Source organism: Eutrigla gurnardus, assembly GCF_963514095.1.
Source record: "Eutrigla gurnardus genome assembly, chromosome: 24".
Taxonomy (NCBI): Eukaryota; Metazoa; Chordata; class Actinopteri; order Perciformes; family Triglidae; genus Eutrigla; species Eutrigla gurnardus.
In genome coordinates, this window is record NC_139935.1 from 6,194,812 (window position 1) to 6,218,691 (window position 23,880).

Below are 23,880 nucleotides of genomic sequence, written 5' to 3' on the forward strand. Positions count from 1 at the left end.
CTGTCCGCGGCGTCACTCGCGGCCAAGCTCCGCTTCCTGATTGTGGCTGTCAAACACAAGCTACGGGGGTTTCGATAACAACCGATGCCCTCAGTCGCCGCCCTGCATCGCCCCGAGCGACTTTAAAATCGGCCACACGAGAAGGAATCCTGTAAGTGGCAATGTCTGTTGTATCACCGAGTGTTTTAACATTTTAAAATGTCTAAATAATCAAACCGTTGTCGTTTTTTTTTGGCGTAGAGCCGAAAAAAAACCCCCCAGAGCAACAACTGCGAGTTTTCTTTGCTTCATGAGCATTACGGAATAACCTCTCCTCCTCAGTTGGAAGGACACGCCGTGTTAACGTGTACATTTAAAACTAGCTACGTCTTTTCGTCTCTTCCTGTGTACGACAGCTGTGTTTTCTCTTTCTAATTCATAACGTAACGTTTCGTGACCGTTAAGACGAAGCCCGTCGTCGTTTTCCCCCTCAAAGACCAAACCGAGCTGACATGTTAATCCACAGGAAGATTGCAGATAACAGCGACTTCCTCTTGCGTGCTGATATGTAGATAACGGAACAATATGGCAAGCATCAATCAATTGTACTCCCACCTGCTGTGTGGGATTTGACAATAACGTCCAAACGGGATTCCCAGTTCCCAAACCCTTCTGGAAGAACCCAGGCCTTTTTAAAATGAGCAAAACGTCAATGGAGTTGCCCCCTCTTCTGCTGAGTCATGAGCCTGCAGGCTGATGGAAGTGAATGGAGGTGATGAGCATCACGAGGAGGAATAAGTAGTGAAATGTCACTCACTTATTGGTGAATCATCAGCTTCCACACCAATAGAGCAGTCTAAAAATGTCCCTCGGGGCTAATTGTTGTGGTGTTTGACCTTTCTGGTGTCCAGTAATTAGCAGCCTGCGTGATGCTGGTGACATATGTCACAGGTTAGGTGTAGATTAGTCTGAGTTTTTAAGGTAAATGTGGTTTATATTGGTTTGAGAAGGAAGCATTGACTTTGCAATGGAGTTCCGAAGTAGCAGAAGTTGAGTTTCAAGTTCAAATCTTGTGTTTGAGTCAATATATCCTGATTTTAATGGGGGAAAACAGTTCATGTTATTTGTTAGAAACTATGGGCCGATATATCGCGATCAGGAGACTTAACTCACGATAAATAATTCTCTGAAAACTGTGACACAGATTTCATTATTCTGACATTTGTGCCATCTGTAGCTGGTTTGTATTGGGATGCATTAGAATCTGCCGTAGCGTATGGCCACTCCCCCGGACACCTTCATGTGTGTTATAGTGGGAATGCAAATACTTTTTTTTAGGGGAGGGGGGAAATAAAGCCCTAGGCCCACCAGAGCCGGTGTCACGTTCTGCTCCTTAAACCACAGAGACCGTATCCCAGCAGTTGCTCAACACTTAACTGCATATTCATTTGAATGTGGCTTTTTAATAATGGTTAATGCTGTGGCGAACGCTGTGCTTTCCTCTGAATTGCTGTAATAACATGATGACCCAACTTGGAAACTTCTTTAACAAGTAAATTGTGTTTTTATATAAGGTGTTAAAAAAATGAATGTGTAGATTGGATGCTTTCTATTGATAATGCAAACATTTTGAAGATATGACCTTGAATATTTCTCACTATTTATGTCATTTAATCAAGGAAAATATGAATCAAGTCACTAATTGCCAGATGAATGGATAATAAAACTGATTGGTTAGTTAGTTGGTTGAGGGCAACTGAATGACACAATGTGGCAGATTGCCAATGTATTTCCTGTCAATCAGCTCATTGATTAACCCGAATACGACGTCAACTTGACGCTTGACGTTAGTTCAGCGAGTCATATTTTATGACACTAACAATTTGCATGCAACAGAGCGGTCACTTCTCAAAGTGCATGAAATAGTGATAATGCTGCATAGCTGGACAAACATAATGATTTTGCTAAAGGTGCCGCTAACAATCATTTCCATTATTGATTCATCTGACAATTATTTTATTTATTTATTTATTTTTTTCAACTAATCAATTTGTCTGATTATGTGAGGTTTTAAATGTCCAAAATAATCACGAGCGTCCATCACAGGAGCAAAGTGATTATTTAGCACAATTAAAGGGAATCGGAAACTTGGGAAACACTTTTATTACTGATTATGTACGGAGGAGTTTATTTTAAATAACCAAAATATAATTTTTAAGGGATGTTTTGTTATTTGTCTCTAAGAATTGAGTGGAGTTTTGTAGATGCAGCTGGAGGGCGGGGCTTCTGGGTGGAGTAACTTAACTGCAGTTCACTTTTGCTGCTTGCCGCACCAATCTCTTCTTAACTTTTTTGCAATCAGGCCGCCTCCCACCGAGCCCTGCACTAGTATAATCCAAATTTCATAACATGTGACATAAACATTCCTCTGCCTCTCCACGCCTTCCGTACCTAAAGGTCTGGCCTCCCATCCTGACTTGCAGCTTTTTGGATCCGCCCACCTTCAGCACTCACTCGCATTGATCTCACACACACCTGCGACGTAGGAGCCTTACAAAGCAGGTGTTCCTGCTCTGTTTTCATCACCGCACTTTCCTCTCACTCCCACAGGAACCATGGCGTTCAGGAAGGTGCTCAAACGGACGGCGATGATCGGCGGCGGGGCGGTCGCCACGGTGTTTGGCCTGTCCCAGCTGATCGAGTACAGGAAGACACAGGTAAGCCGGCGGAGGGCCACCTCCTGTCACGTGTTTTGGCTTCTGAAAGTCAGTGTTGTAAATGCTGCTTCAAGACAAACTTGGAATGCTTAAATTAGCGAGAGTAAACAATGCAAGAATGCAAATAGTGTTCCTGTTGACTCTCAACGAGTCGAGCCAGCAGGGAGGACCTGCTTTCGAGGCGAGTCCCATCTAGAAGCTGGAATGTGTCTTCTTCAAGGTGGTTATTTTTTTCTCGCTTTGCTGGATGCGTTCCAGCTGCTGTGCAGGAGGCAGCAAAGTCACTGGGAAGTGCGTCAGCGCTGCATCCTGAACTTTGTAGAAATGAGCAGAAAATGATTTCTTACTCATATTTCATAGTGTTTAAAACTCACTGACATGACCACCCGTGATGGTTTATCTTCCATGTGTTTTGGTTAATGTTAATGATTCTCTCTCGTATGGCTGCTTTATGATTTGGCTCTCCACAATAAAGCAATAAAGTTAAGTCTTTGTTGTCTGAAAAGGAAACGTTGGACATTTTGGGAAGTAGTTTCCTGCTGCCATGCTAGGCAGCCTGCTAACTTAGCTTAGCATAAAGTTTGCAACAGGTTGCCAGGCAGCCAGGATGTCACTGGTCCCAGCCAATAAATGGTACGGCCCATAATCCCTAGTAAAACAGCATGTTTGTGTTAGACAAGATGTTAATGAGTGAGTTTAAGAGGAACTCCGTTAGCTAGAACCAAGCTAGCTGTTCCCCCTGTTCCCAGCCTGTGTGTAAAGCTAAGTTAGCTCCACTTACTACATATAGAGATGAGAGTGATATTGAACCTCTTGGCAGGATATCAAATGTCAAGCCTTCGCTCATCGCGTTCACGACTCGCACTGTATATAACCGCACGGCCTCGTTTGAAATGGACAAGCAGCTGTGTTTCCCCCGACCTTTGACCTGACGCAGGACTATTTTAAGCATGCCACACAAGTACATACCAGACTTTATTTGACTGTGCAACCTAACGTGAACTTTGTTTTGTGTCCCGGAACGATAAATGTCTCCTCTTGCCCGTCGTCGTCCTCTCAACCAAGCACGGATTGGTAAGCAAGAAGTCGACCCTGATTTTTTTACAATAGTTTGTAATCACGCATGCCTCTAATCCCATAATTGCAACCCCCGATGAGATGAATGGCCATCTCGCCTCCTTTAGCAAAGCGCGTACGGCTTGTTTTCAAGACGGCGGCCGATTGGCTATTAGCGCGGGCCTTGCTGCGCCATTCATTGGCTTAACTTGATTACGGGGGGCACGCTGGCACTTGATTCCGTGGCGGTGTTTTGTCTGTGCGCATCATCAAAAAATAGACGATGATTATATCATCGTCTCGTTTGCGGTCGCAGACCCAAATTGCAAACGCCCGACACCATTTGCAAGTCAAATGGCTCGCTTGCTTTCGATGCAATCATAAAGCTTGAGCCGCTAAATAGAGAAATGAATGAATATTTCATTAGAAGTGAAATCCCACACCCTCGTATCAGAGGGGGGCTGTGCTTTGTTCTGGTTGTGATGATTTCTATACATTTAATTGATTTGTATTTTGCTAATCAAACGATGGATTTGTATGATTTGAAAGGTTTTTTTTATATTCTGTTGGTTTTGGCAGCATGTCGCCGCATATAGAAACCCTCTGCAAACTTTCCTTTGCTACTAATCGCATCCAGAATATCTTTATTTTGTATTGTATTGTTAGCAACACTTTACCTTGAAAGTAAAGGTGAAAAAGAGACATCATAAGCACTTTATCATCTCCCTTTCATGACCAAGAATACATTTTAGTATTCAGGTTGTTTCCATGAAGTAAAAGTCCTGCATAGTAGTGAAATATACTTATAGGATATACTTAGAGTATTATCATCACAGATATGAATCACCGTAATTCATTCTCTTCTATATTATATTAGGAAACACATTAATGCATATTATAAGCACAGTACAGTTATGTCAATACATAGTCAAATATATATGCATAAATTGTTATGCATTATATTATATGTGTCTAATGCATTGCAGTGCTTATAATGTTACATAACGCACCTCAAGGAAAGTGTTGCTTTATCTTTATTTGTATTGTTTTAAAGAAATTAACAGAGATTCTAATTAGAAATTATCATGGAAACATGGGAATCCGGCATGATTGGGGTTGCATACATGCTGTGTGTGTGTGTGTGTGTGTGTGTTACACCCAGGCTCGGTTAGCCCACGTGGCTGCAGAAGCAGAGCTGAGGGTTCCCTTCGCCGACGAACTTCCCAGTCGGCAGGCCCAGCTGGCGGCGCTGCAAACCACGGAGGAGTACGACGTCCTGGTGGTCGGGGGCGGAGCCACGGGCGCAGGATGCGCCTTAGACGCCGTCACGCGCAGTAAGTCATCTGCTTCTCAAGTGCCTCACTTTTCCAGGCTGCAGCAAGGTTTCAAGGTCTGGAGAGAGACGCCTCACAGAGGTGGTCTTTTTGTTGCAGAGTCTTGCAAAAAATGCAGCTCAGGATTGATTTCTGGAGACAAACTATATGTGATGTATTGTGTGTTACTTCTGCACAGACCTCAAGACTGCTCTCGTAGAGAGAAGCGATTTCTCTTCGGGGACAAGCAGTCGGAGCACCAAGCTAATCCACGGCGGAGTCCGCTACCTCCAGAAGGCCATCATGCAGTTGGACTACGAGCAGGTTCCTCTTCACCCTCTTCTTTTTAACGTTCACCTCGTTTCGCTGCTCTTCTCTGTCTTTAACCTCCCTTCCATTCCTCGGAGCAGTACATGATGGTGAAAGAAGCCCTCCACGAGCGAGCCAACCTCCTGGAGATCGCACCTCACCTATCTGCGCCGCTTCCCATCATGCTTCCTGTTTACAAGTGAGTGTCGGGACCGGAGACCATCGCACCTGAATGAAAGTACTCAGCGTCTAACTGGAATGTGTGAATTAGATGGTGGCAGCTGCCTTACTACTGGGCGGGGATCAAGATGTACGACCTGGTGGCCGGGGTCCAGAACCTGAAGAGCAGCTACGTCCTCAGCAAGACCAAGGCCTTGGAGCATTTCCCCATGCTGAAGAAGGACAAGCTGGTGGGAGCCATCGTCTACTACGACGGTAAGTGGGAGCCCGTAGAGGCTGTTAAACGGCTTATTTTCACATAGACACAAGTTTGTGTGTGTGGACAGAAATATGAGGGGCAGGCTCCGTCTGTCATCTTTGTGTTTTCTGTAAACACGACCAAAGCAGCCGGGTCAGTCTTCTTGTTGTTGTCCTTTTTCTGTCGTTTTACCTCTAGCTCCTTTCCTGTGGTAAAGAATTGGATTGAAATATCTCCATTATTTAATGTGTCGCCAAAATGTTACTTTTTACTGTAAAACGATGCAACATTTAAAGAGATTCCAGTATGTTTCATGGAAATTCTGGTTCTGAATGTTGTAGAAATTGTGTAGGAATAACACGATCGAGCCAAACAGAAGATTTAAAGCAGGTCTGGGATGTAAATGTTGCCCCGTGGTCTTCCGAGCTCCACTGGTGGTCCACCTGATTCCTAAAAGATGGAAAAAAAATTCCATATTTTGGTAGCAATTGGCTTTTATTGAGAAGTGAATTCACATGCTATTATCTATTATATGGTGTCTGATATTTAAAGGCTTTACTCTCTCTAAATGTTAAATATAAGTGGCCAGATGTAAGTGGATTCACTGCAGGCTGGAAAGCAAAGAGCATTTTTTGGTGGTGCAAAGCAGCATATGTTTGATTTCCATCCCCCCACCCATCATCTGTGCTGGGGGGGGGGAGTGGGGGGGCAGAGCCAGGATGTTGGGGGTGGGGTGCATCGTCTTTTCTCCAATTATGCCGTCTGGAACAATCACGGCGGTGACATTTGGAAATCTGACCTTCTCTCCCGGCGGCGTCGAGCACAGAGGAGCATCGTCGACGGTCGGAGCTGCTTTTTTCTCCCGCTGTCTTGGTTACTGCAGCTCCTGCTGCCACCGACCACAGCAGAGGCTCCTTTATTCTGCAGAAAACCCAGAGGCCCAACGCTCCTATTTACAATGGAGCGGGTGTTATAATTACACCTGGATGTTCTGGAAAATTAAAGTACTTTTATATAAAAGTAAATATTTGGGCACTCAACACTGATGGTGCTGATGTGGTAACAATCCACTGGAAAGTGGGTGAGTGATGAAATGCAGAGGAAAATATGCCATATTTTATGCATAACACAATACTGTAAAGAGCAAACGACAGGTAGGTGATGTCATATTTAACAGGAAAATTATGGATTTGTATGAGACGTAATAATGTGGAGGTAGTTAAATAATCCAATCATTAGAAAACTGGATAAATTGTGAAATGATGGCCTCAAATGTCAAATAAACACAACAGGTGTTCTTACTTCCTGACCTCCACCTTCCCCTCTTCTCCTCCGCGTCCGTCAGGGCAGCACAACGACGCCCGCATGAACATCGCCATCGCCCTCACTTCCGCCCGCTACGGCGCCACCGTGGCCAACTACACCGAGGTGGTCCACCTGCTGAAGACCACGGACCCGCAGACCGGCAAGGAGAAGGTGCGTGGCGCCCGCTGCAGGGACGTCATCACAGGTGAGCACTTCCTGCTGAACCAATAATAATTAGAGTGCTGGGCCACCAGGGGGCGACTCCTCTGGTTGTATTATCTCAGTAAACATTGTAAAGATGAGTTTATGGTCTCAATCTGTAGTTTCAAGTCTTCTTCAATCCAGCATGATGTTCATTTAGTACATTATGGTCCATATGGATTCAAATAGACTGTTTTTATGGTGTTCCTTTGGACTAAGACTGCAGATTTCACACCACATAGTAGTGAAATACACCCAAGTATTTTTCTTTCTCCGTGAACTCAAGTTGAAGTCCTGATTTTTGGTGTTTCTTTGACATTCTCTCTCCTACAGGACAGGAATTTGACGTGAGGGCCAAGTGTGTGATCAACGCCACAGGACCGTTCACAGACTCCCTGAGGAGGATGGACCAGCAGGAGGTGAAGAACATCTGCCAACCGAGCGCCGGCGTCCACATCGTCATCCCCGGCTACTACAGGTACGACACATCACACACACTCGCAGCGTGTCCTTTCAAACGCCATCCATTCAGCTTTTTTTGTGTGTACATATTTAATCCTCTGTGTTTTCTCATTCTTAGTGTAAATTCTAAACTGTTATGTGACCTATACTTACATGCAAAGGACAGTGTTCTCTGGTTATGGGACAGGAGAGAAATAGAGTGGTTTTGTTGAAGTCGGGGGGGTTTTAAAGTTCAGCGGAGCTTATTGAGTGAAACCCGAGGGAGCGCGAGCCCTTTGAACAGCGGCAGAAATGCCAACCACCTAATTCTCTTCTTCTGCTGCTTCCTCCTGTCCCTATCTGAGCCCCCTCCTCCCCCCATATCGGTGTTTTTCCATTTGTGTCTTCCACAATTTGTCCCTCTCTTCTTTCTTGGTGCCACATTGTTTTTGTTCCTCTCCTCAACACTTTAAACATAATAGTGTTATTGTCACTCCAGCTGTCACTTCCTGTATTTTTCTATCGCAGCCCCGAAAACATGGGTCTGCTGGATCCGGCGACGAGCGACGGACGCGTCATCTTCTTCCTGCCCTGGGAGAAGATGACCATCGCCGGGACGACGGACTCGCCCACCACGGTGACGGCCCACCCCATCCCGGGGGAGGACGACATCAACTTCATCCTGAGTGAGATCCGCAACTACCTCAGCCCCGACGTGGAAGGTACGTTGAGGTTTGTCGTTTCTGAACATCGACAAGTGTCGTGGGCGAAAACGTGACCGTCTGTGCCGTCCGCAGTGCGGCGAGGAGACGTGTTGGCAGCGTGGAGTGGCATCCGACCCCTGGTGACCGACCCCAACTCCAAAGACACCCAGTCCATCTGCAGGAACCACATCGTCAATGTCAGCGACAGCGGGCTGGTCACCATCGCCGGTCAGTGTCGTGGCTCGTCTCGCGAAAACGACTGCACTGTCGCCGCCCCATACTGAGGCGAATGTTTGTGCGTGTGTCCAGGTGGGAAGTGGACAACCTACAGATCCATGGCCGAAGAGACGCTGGACGCAGCCATCAAAGGCCACGGCCTCACGGCCGAGCCCTGCAAGACGGTGGGCCTGATGCTGGAGGGAGCCAAAGGCTGGACGCCGACTCTCTACATCCGGCTGGTGCAGGACTACGGCCTGGAGAACGAGGTGAAACACGGTCGCACATTATCCGGACTGAAGTCTGAGGTGTATTGAAGTCTCTTCCTGCAGATTTAGGAATGTGTTCTTTAGATTCTGCCTCCCAGAACAGTGACAATTAAAAGATTTTGGACATGGCAACGCATAGAGGAAAGTAGACCTTTAAACACCTACAGATCCAAACAAAGGCTCACACAGACGCACTCTTCACCAGCGGAGCTGACATTAAAGCCGCTGCTGTAGCAACGCTGACATTTCTGCCACGGGAAAGAGCCGCCACGCATCCAAACGCAGCGCACGCCGCCCGATTTATCAACGGCATTAAGTGAGGCCGCATCGATTTACATCGGGCCACAAGCCGTCTTTCCCGATAATTAGGCGGTGGATTTCATTAAAGCAAACGGAACGTTGTTTCAGGGAGAAAAAGTAGTGCCTACAGTCCACTTACTCCTCATTAGAGGCGTTCTGCTCCGGCGGCCGGCGTGCTGCGGAATATTCCTCAAAGGTCACCGCTCAGCGTTTGCCCTTTCACACGAGCGGCGAGGCAACGATGTGAATGGCAAATAACACGCCTGTGTTCTGTAAACACGTGACACGTCATTGACGACGCTCATCGCTTAACTCCAAAGAGGTGAAGTGGATGGCGGGAAAATACCAGGAGCTGCCGCTACGTTGTTGTTAGAGCGGGAAGTCACATATGACTACATATAAAACCCTGAAATAACTGTGGATTAGGGGGTAATAAAGCAAAGTATACTCTAGAGTATTGTATTATATTTAGTGGGCAAATGTGCATAGTTTGGAAGTATTTCTCCAGTTTAATTTTGCCTGTAGTACCAGAAAGTATTTTCCTGTAAAATGTCATTGGCTTTGCCCGTTTTCAGGTGGCGCAGCACCTGGCCTCCACGTACGGAGGGAAGGCGTTCGATGTGGCCAAGACGGCTCAGGTCACCGGGCAGAGGTGGCCCATCGTGGGGAAGAGATTGGTGTCTGAGTTCCCTTACATCGAGGGCGAGGTAAAGCGGGATTTCATGCGTACTTTGACTCAAAAAGGCTGAAACACTGGAGGCTCATGGCGGTCCCCTCTCCCTTTAGGTGCTCTACGCCATGAAGGAGTACGCCTGCACGGCCATCGACGTCATCGCCCGACGGACGCGCCTGGGCTTCCTGAACGTGCAGGCGGCCGACGAGGCCCTCCCACGCATCGTGCAGATCATGGGCAAAGAGCTGGACTGGAGTCAGGAGCGGAAGACGGTGAGATTCCACGACAACGTGTGGGAGATGTCCCCGAAATCCTGTGATTTGGTGGAGATTGACCCATTTGTCCCAGAAAAGCTGCTCCGTTTGACGTAACGCTTTAATCCCTGGTGGGTTTTCAAAGTCCCGGTTTCTTTTTCTCTGACGTCTACACAATAGAACAGGTCCACACCCTTCATCCCTTTAGAGGAGAGCGCTGTGTTTGTGTGTACGAAGGAGACAAAGGGATGTGTGTGCATGAAAACTGAACTCTCAGCTATTTTAAACCATTGTCGTTCCTGTCTTTCACTGTAGAATAACATGTAAACAATCAATCAAACGGGAATTGTGTGTGCCTTTATTTGCAGCAGACTTTGCTCACTTTTGTAAAATGTAACATTAGATGCATAGAATTGCTCGTGGGGATATTTATTGTGCTTTTAGATGAAATACAGGCTGATTTCTTCTTTCTCTCTGCTGATGTGAACTCCAGGCAGAGCTGGAAGCAGCCAGGAAGTTTTTATACCTGGAGATGGGCTACAGGTCTCGCTCCGAACAGCTGACCAAGACGTCGGAGATCAACCTGGACAACCAGGAAGTAGCCAGGTAATTATGTCACTTCCTTTTGATGAGCTGTTGTGTTTTCTACGCAAATGAGAGTTTCTGTCGGCGAGCCGGCGGTTACAACTGTCACCCACACTTTGGCCTTTTAAATCGCACGTTTCTGCGGCCTGACTGTGTAGTTCCAGGCTGACTTTAGCTGACTTTACCCCAGAGACGAAAAACTGATAAAACGTCATGTAAGTCACCTTTAAGCGTTACCATGTGACAAGAACAAACAGCTTGATAAGAAGACATTGTTGAAATGGTTGTGGTGCTTCTGGAGCTAAATCCTTGAGTAGAGTTTGCAATAAAAAGGAAAAAAAAAAGGCTGTTTTGTATGATATCCAAGAATTTAAATGATGATTATAAGTAGTGTGTCTGTTGAAATACATGTGTTTGACTTGATGATGAATGAAATGTAAAGAAATTAGGAAATGAATGCTCTGAAATCCGTGTGACAGGTACAAGAAGCGTTTCCATAAGTTTGACAAAGAGAGCAAAGGATTCATCACTACTGTGGACGTCCAGCAGGTTTTGGAAGTGAGTGGTCCTCCGTCAGTCTGCCTTTTTTTCGTCACACTCTTCTTCATTACACGTGAATTGATCCCCCCGTCGTGTGTCGTCCTTCTCTGCAGAGCATCAATGTCCAAATTGATGAAAACGCGCTGCACGAAATCCTCAACGAGGTGGACCTCAACAAGAATGGACAGGTGGAAATTGATGAATTCATGCAGGTACGTCACACGCAAAATAATCTGATAGCAGATCACTTCCTGTGTTTGGTCCAGCCGATGGAAAGACGCGGGTTGAGGTGTGCGTCAGACTGATGCTTGGTGCAGATGAATACAGCATTCATAAGTGTGAACAATATGTTCCTTTTGTGACATTTCCATTTAAAGAATACAATCTTTGTAAATGGCACGATTGAGAAATAAGCTCCCTTTAATCACCATCGTCTTTTTTGTTAGAAATGGCTAGAAAATGCACATTTTCATCAAACACGCTAAAATTAATGAAATGTAGAAGCGGAGGGATATGTACCTGGAAACAATTAGGTCTTTAACACAGCAAAAAACAAGCTACTTTTGTTTTTTGTACTGCAGCAAATAGTCTAAAAACAAATATATCATGTGCACTCGTGTTTAGTGTATGAAAAAGTCAGACAATGAATTCAAATTCAAACTAAAAATGTATTTGTTTCAAGAAGAATTCAAGCAGGTCTCAAGAAACACACTTGCTTTGGACATGATGTAAATTGTTCTAAGAAGAATATGACAGTAGGGGAAGTAGTGAGATTTGTGCAGTAGAGAAAATCAATGTAAAGAGGATGCGAGGAGTCATTAATGCCTAACACCTCCTTGAGTACCAGCAGAGCAAACAGGAGGTGAAGGCTGATAATAGAGACCCAGGGGAACGCAGGCCAGTTTTAATGTCCAATCTATTTGCTGTCTGCCGTCAGAAAAATGTGAATTTAGGCGTTTTGAATCCATATTTCCTCCAGAATGTTAGCTCAGTAGGTCAAATTTGAAGCAGTTGAAGCAGGACACATGTTTTGTTGTTAGTATTATTGCATGTATGAATAGACACTCGGCAGTAATCTCTGACAGTGACGTGCGTAACGAGGCCTGACGTGTGTCCGGTGCTTTCACGTCCATCCGCCGCTAAATTAACGAGTTTCTCACTCGACGACGAAGCGATAACGACTCAGGAAAGACTCATTACGGGAGAGGGCTTTGACAGCCGGGGATGCAGTCATCATCTGCTTTTATTGCAACAAGTACTGGATCATGCATGCATGTATATGATTCTCAATGTCTGTTTCTGCTGGTGTGGATACCTGACCTGCACGCGTGGCTGACTGCTTAGGGACAACAAGCAGGTAGTAAAGCAACCGTCGTGAGTCCTACAAGGCTGACGGGGAAACCCCTCACATGAATAATACATGTTCGTTATGGTGGTTGAAGGGGAAACACAGACTATGTGGCCAGATAGTGTTAAAGCTGCACTGGGGAAACAGCGGTCAGCGGTGACTATTGTTGTTATTGTCATCAAATCCTATGAAAACAGACAATATGTCCAACCATTTAAAAATACATCAGCTAGCCACAATGTGGCACTGCAGTTTCTGTGATGTTTATTAAAAGGAGAATGTAGGACAGTTTGGAATCTATTCTTTTGGCTTTTACTAAACAGGGATGGAGTGTAAATGCAGCACAAAATGATATATTAGCCCAATAATCACAAATAAATGATTTACTTAGCTTTTGCTTCAACCTACAGAGCCCAGCTGGTTTAGTAAATATCCGGACTTCTTTCAAATGAGCTCTTCATGGGAAATAGAAACAATAAAACAGATTAAAGTTGTGAATATGCTGAAAACATCTACACTAACACAGACTAATAACACCTCTCCACTAATAATACTTAAACAGAGTGTAACATGTCCTTCAGACGTGGGCATTTTGTTTGGTGGAAGCATATTTGCACTTTAAATCATCAGTCGTTTCCCAGAATGCACAGCCATCAGATGAATCCATTTGATATGAATGGACTAGCTTTGAGGCTCTGACACATTGTTGGGATTTGTTGACAATAATACAATATTATAGAATAATCCTGCTGCTTTTGGGTACAGGTTGACGGGGAAGAGAGTGTGTTTTGTCTGTAGGAGGGAGGGAGGGAGGGGTTTAATTTCCCACCAAGTGCAGCTTCAACACACAAAGAAGACGGCTGGTGTCGGGTGTATTGTCATACTCGGGACGTCAAGGTGATGGGGCGGGCAGCGGGGCGATCTTGTCGTCATAGCGACTCCCCACTATGAGTTCTCACCCCCTTCTCTCCACCGTTGTGTGTGTGTGCAGCTGATGAGCGCCGTGAAGAAGGGCCAATTGTCGGACAGCCGCCTGGCCATCCTGATGAAGACGGCGGAGGAGACTCTGGATAAACGAGGGCCGGTGATGGTGGACCGGAGCGGGGGTGGAGTCTGAGGGCCCGAGACCAGTCCTCCAGGTCCTTTTTGAAAGGCGGCGACGAGAAAAAGGCGTCGCATGCAAATGGCGCTATTTGAATGACAATAATGCAATCAAGCTTGACGGGATGAATGTGGCCAAATCAAGCTCGAGAGCGACGACGGAGGTTTGTTTCTGCATCGAGTCGGACTGTTTTTCCTCCACATCTGGTGCCTCTGATGTGATGCAGCTCATCTGTTTTATACTGTCTTTGAAAGTTTGGTATTTTAATCATCCACATGATGTTTGTACTCGTTTTTAAACGCCACTTTTTAACATTATGAACACCCCTCACTGCCACGCAGCGTCGTCACCGGCAACCGGACATTTGGTTGCGCTTTATGTTAGGGGTCAAAGGTTAACCTGCTATGAATTATGTGCAAAAATCTAACTGTTTTGCGTCAAAAAAGATGAACAAACTGCCGTTGAATTGGCGTAAACAGACCTTTTAACCTTTTGACCCCTAGAATAAAGCCGTACCAAGCTGTCATGTTACAAGCACTACTCAAGCGAGATGTAATGTGTGTTCAAGCCCTCTGAGATGTTTCTGAAGTAGGTCTTCTGCTGCTGATCTGGGTCAAGTGTCAGAAGAATCCTACAGCTTCTTGTCAAGTGTGTGTTTCCTTTTATTGCACTACAAGTAAGCGACTAACGCTGTTTCCACGACGACGTGCTTCAGCTTTAATCTGTTCTTTCCATATATATATATATATATTTCTATTATTTATTCCTTATTGTCACGTCACTGCCGACGTTTATAGAGAGAAATACATTTGCAGAGATTTAACTGATGCATGAGAGACTTTGTGTAAATTTCCATGCATCGTATTGAACCTTAATTTCCTCGTAAATAACATAAAGCAACAAATCTGTTTTTACCAAGTGCATTTGAAGTGGAGTTTTAATCCTCGTGGTCGACGGCAGGGAGGAAGTGGTTTTCCTCGTTTATGTGACGCAGTAGGACATTTGTAATCCAGCATGAACGTCCTGTCAGAGTGTGTGTGTTTTTAGGAAAGGAAAAGGCCATACACTGTGTGAGTGTGTGATATGTGCCTTTATTCACAATGTTAAACAAACACAGGAAGTCAATGTAAACCGAATGTAACGATCTATAAATAATAGAGTTTTAAGTCTATAGTATGTTTGTTTTTGTTTCTAAAGGGGGGGGTGCCGCCATGTTGGAGGGGCGAACCAGAACTAAACCCATGTGACTTTGGGTTTCAAAGGCCCAGGGGGCGTTTATGTCAGATAGCTCTGGTTTCAAATCCACATTATTCTATTTCTAGTGTATTTCATTCAGGCAAAGCTGTTGTGTGAACGGGTGTGAGATGTTCTCACTGGATTGGAAGAAAAGATGAAGCAAACGCTAAGGATGCTCTCTGAGGAGCGTCTCCCTCCACTTGTAAAAATAGAAACCAAAGTTAGGTTTCATCCCTCCGGCATGGCAGCAGATCCGTCCTCACGTTTCCTCATTGAAGACCTCCTGTTGAAGGTTTTCTAGAGCAAAGGTTTGCACGTGTGTGTGCGCTTCCTTACTGCCTTCATATTCTGATTTATAATCATTACACACTATGGCATTTCAAATCTATATGGATTTCTTCTTTTTGCAGTAAACTGAATCATTCCTGTTACTGTGTTACTGTGTTACTGTGTTACTGTGTTACTGTGTGTGTGTGTGTGTGTGTGTGTGTGTGTGTGTGTGTGTGTGTGTGTGTGTGTGTGTGTGTGTGTGTGTGTGTGTGTGTGTGTGTGTGTGTGTGTGTGTGTGTGTGTGTGTGTGTGTGTGTGTGTGTGTGTGTGTGTGTAGCTGCCAGTCAAGAGTGGCTCATGGGCAGGACGACTTAAATCCACATCCCGATGTTTGATTGTCTTCTGTGGATGAAATTACAGCTTAATCCACGCTCAAAGAGACTCCTATTCCATCTACTGTAAGAATACTGTGAGCCAGTCTTCAGGTAAAAAAACAAAATGCAATTATCTAATTAAATGTATCTGGTTGCTTGCAGAGCTTTGTTTGGGTTGTTCTTTTTGGTGTCATCATTCATCGGTGGCGTCATAACAGCGATGTGAGCGACAGCCTGTGAACCGAACATCAACGACGGTTACACACGAGGTGATGTTAAAGTGGGATGTTTATTAGGTGGTCAAATCACTGAAAGATGACACTTTAACACAAAGGTGATGCTGGTTTCACCTGAACATCCTTCCAGTATCTTCCAGTTATCCAGCTTAAGTAACCCTAACAAAGGTTATCAACTTGGTAAATCAACCCAGGGTTTCCCAATCCAGGTATGAGTGCATGCACATGAAAGGGGTGGGGTTTGCAGCATTTGACCAATCACAAGCATGGATCCAGGCAGCACAACGAGGAGCAAAGCATCATCTAACAGAAATATGAACAAGTGAAATATGTAATACAGGTAAAAAGCAACAATTTCCTCTGTGAAATGCAGGAAGGACAGCTCAAATCACTAAGTTACCATGGCGATGTATCCTGGTAAGAAGTGGAGTCCCCTGAAGTGACCTTGTTGACCCCAAATCCCACTTTGTAGTGCAGATCTTTCTGTTCAAGAACTTCATTTGAACCGTAATCTGAATATTTCCTCTCCCTCTATTGTTGCAAGTGAAAGCCAACAGATTAAATGTAACTTTTGTAATTCTAATTGTTTGTATTTAATTATGCAGATGGAGTTCCAAAGGTGTTAGTGTCCTATAAAGTGTGAGTTGTTGGGTTGGGTTGCACTTGGTGGAAAAAAAATCCTCACTCAGATTGGTTCTCACAAGGATACACACACACACACACACACACACACACACACACACACACACACACACACACACACACACACACACACACACACTGGGTGAAAAACAGCCTTTACTCCCTGAAAGGTCACAGTGAGATTTGAATGACAGCTCCAAGTCCTTTGCTCATATTACAATCTGCAGCAGAGGAGGCGTCGGCCTGCCTGGGAAAGGCCGCCAGTATGAGGGGAAGCAATTAATAGGAATGAATAACGGGACAAATGTGCTCGGCATATGACTGCTAATGCTGCTCTGTATTTTCCTCCTCTCTGGAGGATTTAGGACGGTGATGGCAGCCGGGCCGAGGTGTCTGTCTGCACACTAATTGAATAGAGTGAGGACGATGGTACTGTCTTCCTCCTCCTCCTCTGTTCTCCACAACAACGTGTTGCTAATTGACATAGCATGTATTAATTGACACATATTTCCTGTGTGATGCTGTTGTAACACCTGGTTGCAAATGAAGAAATCCAAAGCACATTTGTGCACATTTAGCTTTTAACAGTAATGTTATTTTATATAACAGCATAGGTAGTATATGTACTAGAATATATCAGCATTAGGTGTTATGTGTGCCTTTAAGAGTAATTGGAAGTGAAAGTAGTGAAATAAGGAGGTTGTTTTTGAAGGCTAAAGTGTAAAAAGTCTTCCCCAAGGTACTTGGTCTGACTTTGAGAGGGGGCAAGAGTACGGAAGAGGCTGGCAAACCTTGAAAAAGCTCCCCTTTATGGGGTGGAATAATGGTCCGAACCTTTGCCAGCGTCCTCCGGTGGAAGTAAAAGCTGTGTAGCAAGGTGTCCTGACATTTACCGGGGGTCACTCCCAGGTGCCGTGCCTGTCTGAGTGTAGACAGGAAGCTCTTTCAGCTTAATTTCTATGGATACATGCCAATCAACGGGAACGAGGAGAGAATCTCAAGCAGGAGGCAAAGAAGAGGAAACGGAGGAGGTGAAAGAGATGGAATGTGCTGGAGGAGCAAATGTTGAGTAAAGGATGAGTTGAGAGTGAAGTAATGTGTGGATTAGTGATGTTTTTGGGGTAATAGTAGTTGAGGCAGGTAAAACACCAAGGTATTTGCTGGCGCCATCTGCTGGGCGAATGTTGTAAGAGAAGCAACACCCTGTACTGTATATTTAGTCACACGAGTTGGACGCACGGTGCAATGTAAAGGATGACTCCTGCACGTCTGTAATGTAATTGAATGTCTATTCATTAAAAGGTGGAATCAATGTTCATCATGAATAAATGGCGTTTGTAGAGCGTCTCCACTAGAGGGCAGTGTTGTCTTCTTTAGGGCCATGATGGGAGGACGAAGGGATTTGATGAGGTTAGAGAGGTCCCGGTGTTCATCCATCTGTGTCGTCATCTTTGCTGCTGGCGCGGCCTTCATTGTCTCTGGCTGTGAGTGAAGAGAAATGATGTTTAATCATGAGTTGTTGCCTTTTTGTATTTCTCTGGTTGTTTGCATGTATTCAGAAAGAACTGTAACTATAAGTGTATATGTGTGGCTGTGTGTATGTCTCTCTCTGTCTATCTATCAAGAAAGGTAGATATAGATATATGTGTATATGTGTGTGTATATCAATGTGTTTCCGAGGCTGGGCTAATAACAGGGCACCAAATAAACCGAGGCAGAAAACAGGAGAAACCTTTATTTTCTAATGAAAGAGTCATAGTCAGTGACATGAGCACACCCTCTGAATCCCAAAACCTACATGGGCAAGATCCAGGATTTCATGTTTATTAGCAGCAGCAGTCCAATGCGAGAATGACAGTAGTCTGTTAACGCAACGGCCACGCCCACCCCAGCAGCCACGCCCACCCAATCAGGCCAACGCGTCCCACCTGTTGTCGCGGCAGTATTTAAAGTGCACTCGGTCCCTCAGTGAGTCGCTCTGCTTCTACGCCAGAAGCAGATTCCTACCCAGTGGCCTCCTGGGATCCCTCTGCGACAAGTAAGTCTGTAGCTTGCTGTTTCCCGGTCTATATTTTGGAGCGTAGCGTGTTGATAGTAGCATGTGGTTGGGACGGGTGTGAATGACGCGGTAGTCCTGCAGGATTCCTATTTGAAATGATCCCACAGTGAGATTCCCAGGGACTGAAACCTGTTTGTGTCTATATGTTTATATATATTGGCAGATGAGAAGAACCTGAAGGCCAGGAGCAACGTTTCCAGTGTTTTCCACCTTCCTCCAAAGGGAAATCCTTCCTCCTGATGAGAGATAAGTGTTAGAGTAATGTAGTACTGCTTGTGTCACCCAGCTGAGAACAGTGATCCTCCAAGAGCAGTAACCCTCTCCCCCTTGACTCTCACGTGCATGCCCCCCCTCCCTCACCTCTCTCACCCCTCCCCTCTGGGTGACTGGAGGCTATGATCTGTTTGCTAAACATGACCATGGGTATGTGCTTGAACTATTCCAATATCGTGTGTGTCAAAGGTGTGTTTGTTTGTGTTTGTGATCGTAGTGAAGTCCATGGAGATGGTCCGGCCCAGCTGTGTTGGAGCCCCCCCCCCCCCCAGTCATCAAGTAGGTTGGACATTAGCAGGATTCGTCCCAGAGAGTGAAATGTGAACTCATGTCCAACTGTTGTTTTTGTGTTGAATTCCCAGACGTGAGACGGTCCAGGAGGCTGTTGGATGTGGAGCAACAAGAGAGATAAGTCCTCCAGGAACTTGATTAGAAACGTGCTGCAGTCTCTCCATGTCCTCGGTTCCATGTAATAAAGTACATTTAGATCCAACGCAACAGCATTTGATTTGTGCTCCATTGGTTCCGGTTGAAAAGCATACCTGTTGTGGTAGTCCTTTGTGTTGGAACAGTGACTCCTCCAAAACCAGAATCCTGCATGCCCCTCCCCCTCCTCACTGCACCTCCTCACATCTCCCTCCCTCACCCCCTCCCTCTGGTTGACTGGAGGCTGTCATCTGTTCACTAAACACGAAGGCTATCCTGGGTGTGTGCTTTGACTGGTCCAGTGTAGAGTGATGAGAGTGCAGATTGTGATTGGATGTCAGAATGTTGTGCATAGCATGGAAACGAGTACATGGAAAGCCAGAATCTTCCAAGAGCTGGAAATGTAAACTAATGTCTGACTTGTGTTTCTGTTTTGAATTCCCAGATGTGAAAGACCTGAGGTGGAGGAGGCTGAAGCAAGTCATCACTCTGAGGTAAAAAGGGAAGGATGGGAAGGTTGGGAAATGTTCCTAATTATTAGTTTTACTGACCTTTTATGTCCTTGTGTGCTTGTCTCACTCAGCTCTCTGGAGGATTCCATGGACCAGACCCACATCTATGACAGGGAAGTTGCATCCTTATTAGTGTCCAATGAAACTGTAAACCAGAAGCCCTCTCCTGCATGCTGACCTCCACCCCTCACCTCACTCCCTCACCTCTGTCCCTCACCTACCCCCCCTTTGGTTGACTAAACGTAAAGGTATGTGGTTGAAGTATTCCAGTGCAGTGGTACTGAAATGGTGCGTTTGATTGCAGGGAGAGATGGTCCAGCCCAGCTGTGTGGGAGGCCAGAGAGGAGTGACCCCGAGACATGAAGTAGGTTTGATACCTGCAAGATGATTCCAAGAGAGTGAAATCGGAACTCATGTCCAACTTGTGTTTCTTTCAATTCCCAGATGTGAGATGCTGGGACGTCAGGAGGCTGTTGGATGTCTAACAGGAGCAATGAGAAAGATAAGTTGTCCAATAGTTGGTGTAATGTGCTGCAGTCTTTGCATGTGCTCTGTTTCATGTAATAAAGTACATTCTGATCCGACGCAACTGTGTCTGATTCATGCTCCATTGGTTCCGGTTGAAAAGCATACCTGTTGCGGTAGCCCTTTGTGTTGAACAGTGACTCCTCCTAAACCAGAATCCTTGACCCTCTCCTGCATGCTCACTCACTCCCTCCCTCCCTCACTTCACCTCCTCACATCTCCCTCCCTCACCCCCTCCCCTCTGGTTGACTGGAGGTTGTCATCTGTTCACTAAACATGAAGGCTATCGTTGGTGTGTGATTTGACTGGTCCATTGTAGTGTGATGAAGATGCAGTCTTTGTTTGGATGTAAGAATGTGGTGACTTACATGGAAAGGAGTCCATGGGAAGGCTAATATTAGCAAGATTGTTCCAAGGGAGTGAATGGTAAACTAATGCCGAACTTGTGTTTCTTTGTGTTCCCAGGTGTGAAGTGGCTGATGTTCAGGAGGCTGATGGATGTCTGACTGGATTAATGACAAAGATAAGTCCTCCAATTGCTATGGATGCCAAACATGCTGCAGTCTGTCCATGTCCTCAGTTTCATGTAATAAACTCCATTCTGATCCACTGAAGCTGCATTTGAGTTGTACTATATTGGTTCCGGTTGAAAACACTATCCCTGTTGTGGTAGCCCTTTGTGTTGAACAGTGACTCCTCCAAAACCAGAATCCCTACTCCCTCTCCCCTCCTGCATGCTCACCCCCTCCCTCACCTCACCTCCTCACATCTCCCTCCCTCACCCCCTCCCCTCTGGTTGACTGGAGGTTGTCATGTTCTCTACATGAAGGCTATCCTGGGTGTGTGCTTTGACCGGTTCAGTGTAGTGTGATGAGAGTGCAGATTATGATTGGATGTAGGGAATTGCATGGAATGGAGTTTCTGGAAAGCTTCATATTTGCAAGTGGATTTCAAGGGAGTGAAATGTAAACTAATGCACACCTGTGTTTTTTCTTTGTTTGTGTCTTCACAGATGAGAAGCAGTTGGGGGTTTGGGTGGCTGGTGATCTTTGTTAATGTCTTGATTGTGAAAAGTCATGGGTGTTGTAGCCCTGCTCAATGTGTAAAGTGTCAATAAAGCTGAATAGACTTGAATCTCATGCCGTCTGACTTGTTTTTACTCCCGTTTGCTCCTTACTGGTCTGGTTTATCTCCCTCTGAACTCGAACTGTAACTCATTCTCTCACGTCATCTCTGTGACCCTTTGACGTTATGTGACTGGGACTGTGTAGATGTGTTTGACTTTGCCTTTTTGTGACTGGTTTGACTTGGACTGGGATGCGTTTGGTCAGACGGGTGAGCTGTTTGACTAGGTGGACGTAGAGGTGTCTAGTTTAGACTTGGACTGAAGTCGAGGTTGACTTGGAGTTGTTTAGACGTTACACGGTGACTGTGTAGGATGTAGACGTTTGCACGTGGTTTGTGACGTTGGCTTGTGTGGCTTTGGACTTGGACTTTGTGACTTTGACTTACAGATGGAGGCTATTTTGGACCTCTGACTTGGTGGAGTTTGTTTTGGACTCGTGTTTGACTTGTGACATTTGGATGTAGCTGTTTGACGTGTCCTGTTGTGACTTGACTTTGTTGACCTAGACTTGTGTGACTTTGGACTGTTTTGAGGTTGGACTTGTTTGGACTTTGACTGTTTTGGACTTGGGCTGTTTGGACTGAGTTGTTTGGGCTTAGAAGTTTAGAGTTAGACTTTTGTGGTGTTTGACTTTGAGCGTAGACTGTTTGGTCTGTGAACAGTTAGGATGTTGAGTTTGGACTTGGGCCGTTTAGATGTGTACTTAGCTTTTTTGGCCTCTGACTTTGGAGACTTTGATGAATTTGGACTAAGACTTCTGCGACTTGGACAATTTGGATGTCGAGTTTTTGGAGTTGGACCTTTTGGAGTTTGATGTGGAGGTTGTTGATGTGGACTTTTAGGACTGTGACTTTGTTGTAGTTTGATTAGATTTTTGACTGCGACGTGATTCAGACATGCTTGGATGTCGACTTTGTGACTTGTGTTGATGTGGACTCTTTAGCTTTTGACTTGAGTGGACTTTGATCTGGGACTTGTGACTTGGTTGTCTTTGACTTTGATGGTTAGTGCTTGGACTTTGAGTCTTTGGCTTGCACGTATTTGACTTGGACAGACTTAGTCGACTCGGACCTATTAGGACCTGGACGTGGAGCATTTTGGAGTTAGAGTTTTGAGAGTTGGACTTATTTGATGGTGACTATGTGCGCCTTGAATGTTTTTGACTGCGAGTAGGCTGGACTTTAGGACTTGACTGTTTTGGGATTGTGTCTTTAGTTGGACTTTGACTTTGTAGGCTGGTGACTTTGTTGATGCCGGCGTGGACTTGATTGACTGAGTCTTTGGGCCACAGTGTTTGGAGTTTGACCTGGACTTTAGGTTTTGGACATTGTAGGACTTTGACTTTGTTGATTGAGTTATTGGGACTGACTTGTTTGACTTTGACTTTATCGAGTGACTTGTTAGGGTTTGGACTTTGACTGGTTTGACTGCGACTGTATTTGGACATTCTTTGGACTTTGAAGGAGCTCGACTTTACATGTTTTGACTTGGACTTAATTGACTCAGTCAAAACATGTAAAGTCGAGCTCCTTCAAAGTAAAAAAACTGACTTAGTAGGACGAAAGTCAAACTTTGTAGGACTTGGACTTTATTTGACTTAGAATTTGACTTTGATTTTAGGACTTTGACCTCTTTGAGTTGGACGGACTTGAATGTTCAAGTGGAAAAAGTGGCAGGGCAAAAGTCTAAGAGGGCAGTCAGACTTTGTGAGTTTAAGTCCAAAAGTCCAAGTTCCCAGTGAGTGTTGTTATCCTTTGCCTGAGTTGATGTGTTGAATAAAAAAAGATTGTGAAACCTGCGTCTTCCTTTTTTCCTGCTCGTGTGGCCAAAACACTTAGGGGGGAATGGAGAAGAAGTCCTCTCCTGCTGGACACCCCCCCCCCCCCCCCTATATATATATATAAAGTGTTTTGGGCCTCCTACAGCAAAACATTCACATTAATTATGGAGAAAACTAGGCATCTGTTCCACTGCACTAATTTGGATTTGCATACCACTCACGTCACCTTTGGAAAGAGATGTCACTACAGACTTTAGATATGCATCTGTTGTCATCTCTACAGAATCTAGTGGTTTTTTTTTTTACTGGGATTGTGAACACGCATCCGATGTTCCACCTCACACCAGAAAGGCTGGACACACTTCTCCATCATTCACAAACAACAGCCCAGTTGAACAAACATTCTTTATTGGCCACACTTCCATCACAAATCCTTGCTCTTCTCCACTTCAGCTTCGGGGGGGGGGGGGGGGGGGGGGGGGGGTTATTTGCATGCTAAATGTACACAATAACACTTCCCACCTGTTCCATCCTGCCCAGTTCCCATCACCAACGAGCTGCTACAACTTCCTTCCTCTTCGCCCAGGCCTCTTCTGTGGGGGAGTGAGAGAGAGAGAGAGTTAGTTACAGTTAGAGAGACAAATTACAGTCTTTTTCTCTGAGTACACAATGAAACTAAACTTACCAGCTA

General features: G+C 45.2%; 1 protein-coding gene across 1 annotated transcript; it reads left to right on the forward strand.

Moving 5' to 3' along the window:
• Positions 1 to 50: 50 nt before the first annotated feature.
• Positions 51 to 15,392, forward strand: gpd2 (glycerol-3-phosphate dehydrogenase 2 (mitochondrial)). Its single transcript, XM_084004363.1, has 17 exons — positions 51 to 151; positions 2,590 to 2,696; positions 4,915 to 5,086; positions 5,265 to 5,389; positions 5,476 to 5,573; positions 5,646 to 5,809; positions 7,138 to 7,302; positions 7,632 to 7,776; positions 8,268 to 8,461; positions 8,537 to 8,671; positions 8,753 to 8,928; positions 9,804 to 9,935; positions 10,015 to 10,173; positions 10,649 to 10,761; positions 11,220 to 11,298; positions 11,394 to 11,492; positions 13,620 to 15,392. The coding sequence occupies exons 2-17, from the start codon at positions 2,595 to 2,597 to the stop codon at positions 13,743 to 13,745; spliced, it is 2,184 nt and encodes a 727-aa protein (XP_083860489.1). The 5' UTR covers positions 51 to 151; positions 2,590 to 2,594; the 3' UTR covers positions 13,746 to 15,392.
• The last annotated feature ends 8,488 nt before the right edge of the window (positions 15,393 to 23,880 follow it).

Coding starts and splice junctions, on each gene's coding strand:
- gpd2 (XM_084004363.1), top strand. CDS start 2,595: ATGGCGTTCAGGAAGGTGCTCAAACGGACGGCGATGATCGGCGGCGGG. Junction 7,303..7,631: donor CTGCAGGGACGTCATCACAG/GTGAGCACTTCC, acceptor TCTCTCCTACAG/GACAGGAATTTGACGTGAGG. Junction 11,299..11,393: donor ACGTCCAGCAGGTTTTGGAA/GTGAGTGGTCCT, acceptor CCTTCTCTGCAG/AGCATCAATGTCCAAATTGA.